Source organism: Toxotes jaculatrix, chromosome 15, assembly GCF_017976425.1.
Source record: "Toxotes jaculatrix isolate fToxJac2 chromosome 15, fToxJac2.pri, whole genome shotgun sequence".
In the NCBI taxonomy this organism is placed as follows: Eukaryota; Metazoa; Chordata; class Actinopteri; family Toxotidae; genus Toxotes; species Toxotes jaculatrix.
The window spans coordinates 12850639-12860275 of NC_054408.1; the positions used below are offsets into that span (position 1 = coordinate 12850639).

At 38.4% G+C, this 9637-nt stretch overlaps 1 protein-coding gene across 1 annotated transcript; it reads left to right on the top strand.

The window, feature by feature from the left end:
- Window positions 1-3003: 3003 nt before the first annotated feature.
- Window positions 3004-9345, top strand: slc38a11 (solute carrier family 38 member 11). Its single transcript, XM_041057845.1, has 14 exons — window positions 3004-3078; window positions 4420-4478; window positions 4848-4899; window positions 5006-5126; window positions 6136-6210; window positions 6301-6435; window positions 6625-6690; window positions 6834-6940; window positions 7021-7100; window positions 7268-7338; window positions 8141-8302; window positions 8416-8528; window positions 8865-8996; window positions 9106-9345. The coding sequence occupies exons 1-14, from the start codon at window positions 3004-3006 to the stop codon at window positions 9343-9345; spliced, it is 1488 nt and encodes a 495-aa protein (XP_040913779.1).
- Window positions 9346-9637: the final 292 nt, after the last annotated feature.

Below are 9637 nucleotides of genomic sequence, written 5' to 3' on the forward strand. Positions count from 1 at the left end.
GATGGCTGTCACACACATGAATTCCTGCCAGCTGTGGTAAAATTAGATCTCATTATCTGCTCTTCTGTCTGTAAAATTAAGATTTGACATGACAATGATCAATTCCAGGTAAGATTCTTGCTCCTCTCCCTCAAAATGAAAAGAGCCCACTTTTCCCTCAGAGCCTGAGACAGAGCCCTGGGAGGAAAAGATCCATCCTACTAATAGGCCTGACTGGTATGATGTGTTAGCCAGACCTTTGCAGTATTAAATATGAATGCACTACAGACTGCATGGCATCTCTCTGGGTGCCCTGCCACTGAGAGCTTTTTCCTGATCTGAATGTGATAGTGTAATAGAATACTTCCACACGTTGTGCTGTGATGCAAGAAATCAATTGCAAACGTACTGATCAATCAACTGCCCTCAGCACTGAATTGTACATGTTTGTGATGTAATTGTAACAACATAGGGATATCCAACTCCTGGAAAAAAGCTCTGAGTTTTAATGTATGTCTGTGCACATGGTTTTCATAGTTACTAGAATATTTGGTTTATTCTGAAACAAAGCAAAGCATTACAAAAAACAATGTTCTGATTGTGGTATGGTACAAAATCAAGTTTAAGAAGACACTTCTGTAGTCAACTGCAGTAATATTGCGTCTGATTGGTAAATGATTTGCCTTTTTGCCTTGGACAGAGAGATAACACACAAAATACCAGTTAATGTTTTTCATGAAATAACTGTATTTTACCACTGAGTTTTTCTTATTGGATAAGTTTTACAGGCTTTAAATGAGTTTTAGTTAGTGATGGAGTGTTTCAAAGACAGACGCTCACTTCTGAAGTGAGCAAATACTCTGCTCTGCTGTGGCCTTTGAGAATGAAACGGAATAAATAAATAAATGTGAAATATATTGTCGTAGTTCAGAGTAAAAAGTGTAGCCCCTTGTTACAATACACCACATATGGTTTACATAATGTATAGTACAGTAGGCACTCAAGACCATGCCCTTCTTCTGCATCAAGTGCATTGATAAAGTGCATCTGATATGCAATAATCTTAAATTAAGTGTAAAAGACCACAGTCACTATGACTGTAGCACTATACCTATTTAGGAGAATACAACACAGTATTGGTAAAAAGGAAAAACTGAACAATTGAGGAACAACGTCCATACAACAGCAACACAAACTTCTTAACTGTCTGATCACTCTCGGAAAACATAAAATAAAACAATCCTTGTAGTGATGTTAATCCGACAAGGTCAACCTACAGCGACTAACCTCTAAAGAGGTATGCTTCATTCTGTCAATCTGTTCCCAACTCACACACAACTTGAGATATGAACTGTCACTTTGAAGCTTCAAATAGGCCCACTTCAATTTATCTGCAACCTGTCAGCATCATGACCTTGTGCTGACTAACCTAAAATGGATGCATTTGTTTCCACTAACTTTCGGTGGAACGGAATTGTCAACACAGTAGTTTGGCATTTGCTGTTCTCAAAGCATTTCACTGAGTCCTGCTGATGAGCTTTAAGTGATGACTGCCCTTGGCCTATTAAACACTATGTATATTAAACACTCACACGGTGTCAAAAGGAGGCCCAGCTTGAGTATCTAATGTACATTACTCATATCAAAACTTAATGCGATTGACCACTGACCATAGCCCATTACTTCAAGCTTCCAAATAAAACCAAATTGAGCCAATGCCGGGTAAAGCTGCTGCAGGACAAGTACTTACTGACATACTGACAGATTATTATAAGACATAATTCCACTGACTTTCAATTAGAGCTGCAATGATTAGGTGATTAATCCATCAATGGAAAATTGACTGGCAACTATTTTGATAAGCCACTGACTTGAAAAAGGACAGTTAAACTGTCCTTTAACTTAGACTGAAGTACCGATAAAAGCTTTTCTTCTTAGCTTGAGGTTGTTTTCTCTAATAAACAGTACAGGTAAAGATTATTGTACAGTACACTAAAGCTCACTTTTGCCTGACCCCCATCTGTTATGCTGAGCAGCCCAGCAGAGTAATGACTGATCTGCAAAACAATAAAAACTAGAATGATTAAAGCTATAGTTAGTAGTATGACATTCATTAATCAGTAAGATTGCAAATAACATGGTCTTTTGACTTATAATGTGCACAGAGTGATCACACCTCAGTATTTGCGGGCTCCTAAGGGACCAACACACTTACAGCTCTTAAGTGCTCAGAACTAATGTCTGCTGCTGCCTCTTACAGACTACAGGATCCAGATCAGACCTTGCTCATTCAGGGCGTTGGCAAAATAGCTGATGATACCGTCATTTTCTTTTTTGTTTTATGTACAAGCTGCCAGGCTACACTGTGCGTGTTCATTCTGGATAGAAAGCAAACAGAACAGGATGATCTCTAATTGACAGCAATCTAATAATGATGTTGACAATCATGCGAGCAGGAAGTAGTCTACGATGGAGTGTGGGCTAATAATTGCTGCCATATCCATTAACTTCTGTTATATGTCGTAGCCCATGATTTGCACTCTAGTCTTTGCTCATATGAGCTACAGGAGATCAATCACCCTTTTTTTCCCCATACAGATCTTCCAACACTGTTACTAACAGAAAACATGACATTTAACAGCAGCATAATAAAATGTGATATAGAAAGGCTTTTATAGGCATTATATTGTGACATATGAAACCCCTCAGGCATAGTTCTTTAAATATAAGGACATTAAAAAATTTTAAAGGAAACAGATAGAGAGACAGATAGATTCTTAGCAAAACTTTCATAGCTACAGATTTCCATAAAACATGTACAGAAATAAACTGACTTTTTTAGTCACTTTTTAGACTATTACCTTCGAGAAAAAAGCACTCAGCAGCAACTTTAACAGATTCTGTTGATCAACTCACCATCAGTTTTCCATCCTCGGCAGGTGACCAACACTAGAGTAAATATCGTGGATCAACTTCAGGGTGCATAAAATATTGTTCAGAAATAAACCTGTTCTTCCTTTAACGATGTTTGACGCTTGTCCCGGCGCAGAACTGGTCATTTCCACGATTTCAACAGGAAAGCCCAAAGAGGGTGAGAGGGTGAGAGAGAGAGAGAGAGAGAGAGAGAGAGAGAGAGAGAGAGAGAGAGAGAGAGAGAGATTAATCCGCCCCTCCGTGCGGTAGAGTCAGAGAACTGTGCTTCCGGAGGTTCAAGGGTACCAAGTGAGGGCAGAGATGCCAGAATGGCTGTTATGGTTGTGATTCTGTGGTGGTGGACATTATTCTGCGTGATTGTCTGGATTGTTGTCTGATTACTTCACAAACTAAAAGCTAAAGCCACAGTGAAGAATTAGACAAAGTTCTGATATTCTCTCTCTCTCTCTCTCTCTCTCTCTCTCTCTCTCTCTCTCTCTCTGTGTGTGTGTGTGTGTGTGTGTGTGTGTGTGTGTGTGTGTGTGTGTGTGTGTGTGTGTAAGTGGGGGCAATTTTTTCTTTTAGGAGCCTGAAGTTATCCAAATGTCGGATCAAGTATCCAGTCATTACTTCAACTGCTTGAACTGTCAACAGTCGCTGAGAAAACACCACATTAAGAAACACACGTTTTGCACATGAATAAAGCTGGGTGATAAACCTGCCTGTGAGCCAGAATATTACCTGTGACTCTAATGCCACCTGCTGGACACAGACAACATTTTAAGAGAGATTTATAAAAAAAAAATCTGCCAGACATGTTCTGTTTCACATACAAAAATCACTGAAAAAGATATAAAAAAAAAAACTAACAAAAAGCGAGGGATTAAATAAAAGCAACATAAACATATTCTTAAAGCCTTTTGGTTACTTAAGATTCAATATTTTTAACATAACGTTCTTCTAAGAAAAATGAACATAAAGGTTTGGTTTAGTATAAATGGATTTAATTACATAAAATCTGTCTTTACAGGAGAAGTTATAATTGTTGGCAAATACTGTACATTAATAAACACCTCAGATGGCCAATGGTCAATATGTTTATAACTATGTGAGTTATAAAGTATTAAATGTGTATATACACCTTAGAAAAGGTAACTAGGGGAAACATAACACTTTAAATACCCTCATAATAAATAGCATAGCACAGCACTTCGGACCGAATTTTACTAAATGAATTCACATCAGTACTTAAGGCTTTGTCAGGAAATGCTTGTGTATCTAGCTTATTTTCATGTGTTTATGTGTAAGTAGGCTTACGAAAATATTAGAATATCTATTTGCTGTTATATACATTTTTTTTTAATTTCACTGTGGTGGCCCTCGCTTTCTCTACAACGTGAACGTTACATTACTTAAAGAAAAACACAGGGAACCTCTGACCCAAATCTACAAAAAATCACAAAACCCTTCAGTGTTTTATGATTTTTTTTCTCACTTGTGAGAAACTATTGTCTCTTTTTCTTTCAGTGCAGGATATCTCCAGCCCCTTCCTTATTCTTTAATCGTTTCCGTGCCAGCACCAAGGGGTCTTTTTTTTAACAATCAGCTTTACAGAATAATCCTTTAATAAATCCTTTAATTCCAAAATTTCTTGCACGTGTCTATACATGTTTTGGCATCAAGGGTCAAAATGCAAACCATTTTCTCAGAAGTTAGTTGAACTAACACCTGTGTGATACAGTGTTATATGTTTCTTATGCGTCGCTATACGTTTTAGAAAGTCAGTATATGTTACAGCGCTGCTCAGTTTCCATCCATCGCACTGCACTGTAGAGAAGTTTCACCGACTAGGGGCGCTGTTGGGAGGCTCAGGGCTTCAGTAGAATGAATTTTTTTTTGGACAGACTTCGCCTAATTCACTCACGCCGCCGATATGTGAGTGTGAAACACTGAAGAGACAAGAGGAACCAAATCAGCGACCTGCACATGCTCAATATGGCTCAGCAGGTAGATCCCGAGGGATGCTGTTGTTGTAGAATTTAAATAACAAAATGATAGGTTTGTTTTGTTTTGTTTATTACTTTTCTTTATTTATTTTTTTCTTATTTTCCAGCTGAACACTGAAGAAGGGACCACATTAATTCCTCCGCAAAAAGTTGCTGGAGAATCAAGAAGTTCAATGATATCAGCGTCCTTCAATTTTATCAATTCCATCATAGGATCGGGAATCATAGGTAAATATTTACTTCATAATTCAAGTAACCTGCATTACATTGCCTAACAGAGCCTAAATAAATTAAATTATGACCAATCGACAATCTGTCGTAGATGTCAAGCTCTTAATTCTGAGATTATTCAGTTAAATCAGCCGCTAATTTTTGTTCAACAAGGAGAAGCTTTCATACCATTCGAGCTCTGCAGTGGTAAACCCTCCGCATCATATGACTAGCGCCTGTCGCCCCCCCATTCTCCTCTTTAACTCTTTCATACTCAAAAATTGCCTGAGTCCATGTGCATACTTCACTTACCAGTTCAATAACAGCAGCATGTGATGGCTGAAGACACAGGAACTGACTGTAGCTGTACTACTTTGTGTTTTGATTGATAATACAAAAACAAAAACTGTTACAATGGCTTTAGGTTAAAAACTATATTTAGTATATAAATGAATTTAAAACAATTATTATGTTTGCCTTGTAAACATAACCCTTCAAACTTCTTTTGCTCCATGCAGTTATAACGTAACTTATTGTTTCTTACAGTAAAACAGTTGTTGTGTCTTAAAGTGTAAGTTTCTACTCTGTAATCTGTGCAGAATGAGTCCTAATACTGTGTAATCAGCTGATTTCTTCATTTACCTCAGCATTTCCCCAAAACTAGCATCCGCAATAGTCCATAAACATGTCAGAAAGCAGATCAGTAAACTCAGCTCTTCTGTTTACAAAGTCTATATTTAATGTGAAACTAGAAACATAGAATTGCAAAGTCAATGTCCATATGAGTTTTGGGAAAAAAAATTAAGTAATCATTAAATGCAGCATTTAAATACAAATAATTAAAATATGGAGCACAGTATGACAAAATCTTTTTGCTCAGTCTACCAAGAATGTCAAGTGAGCATTGTTTCTTTAACATGAATTTGTGTTGTGTGCTGGTTTTCCGCTTTTTGTCGCTTTCTTAATATCTTTTATTTCTCCTCTACATTCCTCCAGTGTGCTTTATTTATTTTATTTTTCAAACCAGGTTTACCATTTGCACTGAGCCAGGCAGGGCTCCCCTTTGGCCTCCTGCTTTTGATAGTTGTTGCGTTCATCACAGGTGGGCATATTGAAGGTGTTACTAAGAAAACAGAGACATAATTTTTCCAAATGAACAAATCATTAACATTGTGCTTGCATTTCTTGGCAGACTACTCAATCATCTTATTAATTAAAGGAGGCAACCTGTCAGGGACAAACAGTTATCAGTCACTTGTGCAAAGCACATTTGGTTTCCCTGGATTTCTGATTTTATCTGGACTGCAGTTCCTTTATCCTTTCATTGGTAAGTTGTTTAAAGCACGAAAGTAGCTCAACCCAAAGTTTAATTTTATATCATGCGGCATGTTATGTCAAATTGCCAATGAGGCCTTTATTCCATACTTGCCATTGTTCTATGGCATTTGTTCCCTACATGATGCTGCAGATGAATATGAATAATAGATTGATGCTTCACCTCTGTTTAACTCCTCAGCTATGATTAGCTACAACATCACAACTGGTGACACACTTACCAAAGTATTTCAGAGAATACCAGGAGGTATGCTGCATATAGTTCATTCCAGCTCAGACTAAAGCCAAATGACAGTATTTGTGCAATAAAGTTCTTTGAATAAAACATGCAGTACATATCCAAATGCTTCAACTGTTTAATTAATGTGTTGTGATGTCTTGTGTTTGCAGTTGGTCCAGATCATATACTCGCAGAGCGTCACTTTGTGATCCTGCTCTCAACGGTTGCATTCACACTGCCTCTCTCACTTTATCGAAACATAGAGAAACTTGGGAAGGTAAGATTGATTGTAAGACTCGTGTCAGTGTAATTTGGTGATTTCAAAGCTGCCTGTAAAACATTCATGTGTGTTACCAGGTGTCCTTCCTGTCAATGGTGCTGACACTTACCATCCTCATCATTGTAATCATCAGAGCAGCTACCTTTGGACCCCAAATGTATGAGTCTGCAATTTGCTAATCCATAGTGATTTTAATTTAAATGTTGCTGTGTGTGAACCATGGGGTTCTTTTTTAATGACTACCCACAAAAATGCTGTTATAAAAACATTATCATGTTATTTTTCTTTGTTCCTTGATGACTGAATGTGAATATCACTCTCTAGCCTCCCTACAGAGAATGCATGGGCATTTGCAAAGTGGAATGCAATTCAGGCAGTCGGTGTAATGTCCTTTGGTGAGTTTGTCTGCGTGACGTTGATGCAGATGATGGAGATGTCTAGAATATTTTAAGCAGTATTTTGTTGCCTAACAGAAGCTGCGTTTTCAAAAAGTCTGTACCACGGACAGAAATACAAGCCAAAATGACTGCTGTATACACTTATATGATGGAAGACTAATTGTGAAAATCAAGACAGACTATCCACAAAGTCCAGAAAAAAAGGGTAAAAGTTGTGTCCTCTCACCTGGAAATAGAGGTCAAGTACATCAACACAAATCTCCCATAAACCAGTTTACATACTACAATACTATCTCAATGTACTGTATTGCCTAGTCAGCATAAGACATGCTGTACAGCCTGACTGTAAGAAGATCAAGGCTATTCATTTAGTTTGAACACTGTCTACTTATTGTTATGCTTTTGGTAAATCACTGCATGAGATTTCAAACAATGTCTGTCGTCTATACCGTCTTACTGCTACACTGAGATTAGAAAGCTGGGTCTTCTCCTGTCCACCAAGCCTTCACACTCACGCACTATGGTGAAAATTATGGCCCTGAATCCAGTGCCTTGATGATAATAGCTACTGTAGTGCTACAAAGGAGGCCATTTAGATGGGCATGTGCTTGCTCTTAGGAAAGTACAGTGCTGTTTTGCCTGAAGTAAGACAGGGATAGTTGGCAGACTCTTAATCCCAAATGGAATGGATATGCTCAGTTTACTATCAAATCGTAAGACATGAAATACTTCAAACTGTGGTGTTTTCATCTAAATGGATAATAGAACTCTGATGCTCTGGACCTCCTTGTCTCTTTAGCCTTTATATGCCACCACAACAGCTTTCTTATCTATGGTTCCCTGGAGCAGTCCACACTAGCAAACTGGTCGCGAGTCACCCATGTCTCGGTCGGTTCTGCGCTAATAATCAGTGCAGTATTTGCTGTTGCTGGCTATACCACCTTCACCGGCTACACACAAGGTACCAATACAAACTGTGCAGTAGGCACCAGTATGACAGATATTGAGCTACAAAGATTAAATTTTTTTTTTAGTACCACAAATATATTTTGATCTCAAATTTCCACTTTTCAGGAGACATATTTGAGAACTACTGCAGAAATGATAACCTGGCAACATTTGGTCGCTTCTGTTTTGGCCTCAGCATAATAACCACATTTCCACTGGAGTGTTTCGTTACACGGGAGGTAAGTAATACTCTCTGAACCTAAGTCTTGAGAACAGTTAAATGTTAACATATGTGAGGGAAAGTGGGATTCAGAGGGCTTGAACTACAGAAATGGCTTTGTTAACAAAATGAAGAAAAAGAAAGCATGGCACTTTTCACCCAGCTGCTCCAGCAGAGCTGCTCGGTGGGTAACAGCACAACAGTGTCAGCTTAGAGGCTAAGTTACAAGGTCCTCCTCAAGGATCAATGTGTTACCCTGTCTTACCATGAAAACAAAGTGCTAATTAGAATTGATTTGAGAGAAAATTCCTAAATTTAAATACACTAATTTTCATTTTACTGTTTACCGTCTCAGGTGGTATCCAATGTCATTTGCAGTCGGGATCTTTCCAAAGCTGAACATGTGGCCATAACCTTGCTCATAGTTGCAGTTTGCACATCAGTGTCATTGGCCTATGACTGTCTCGGAGTTGTTTTGGAGCTGAATGTAAGTCAGACTTACTCAGCCAGTCTGTACTAATTTACATATGTGTTCATTTATCTATGCTGATTAAGTGTTTGTTTTATCTTACTGGTGTTGTTTTTCTATCATCCAGGGTGTTCTGAGCGCCACACCTCTGATCTTCATCATTCCATCAGCGTGCTTCCTCAAACTCTCCACTGGCCGCTGGTTCCAGGGCGAAAACTTGATACCCTCCATACTGATAATTATTGGCTTATTTGTCATGATCACCGGGTTGACCATGACTGGCCTCTACCCTCAAGACTGCTCACACGGTATGGAGATGTTCTACTGTGCAGATGCCAATATCTCTGGCACTGTACCACCTGTATGAAAGGAACACCCACCAAATAATTATTTACAACACACACTGCATACCAAAAGCAAAGTGAACACCCCTGCTCACATGCTTTTAGGTAGTTTTGAACATTTTTTCTTTCATGATTTCAACTTGGCTGTTACATTACAACAAAGGGAAATCTTAATGCTGCAGTGATATTTTAGACAATATTGTGTTTCCGTTGTTGTGGCAACGGTTTGCCCTTTGCTGTATCATAAAATAATGCTTTTCCCAGTTTGAGTGCAGAAGAAGTTGAGTGGCCAGCACAGACCCCTGACCAAACTGA

Bases quoted from the DNA above. Each gene is read 5' to 3' on its own strand.
- slc38a11 (XM_041057845.1), top strand. From the start codon at position 3,004: ATGTTTGACGCTTGTCCCGGCGCAGAACTGGTCATTTCCACGATTTCA. The intron at 3,079-4,419 runs GTGAGAGAGAGA...TTTTTCTTTCAG, and splicing joins AGCCCAAAGAGGGTGAGAGG to TGCAGGATATCTCCAGCCCC. The intron at 6,941-7,020 runs GTAAGATTGATT...GTGTGTTACCAG, and splicing joins ACATAGAGAAACTTGGGAAG to GTGTCCTTCCTGTCAATGGT.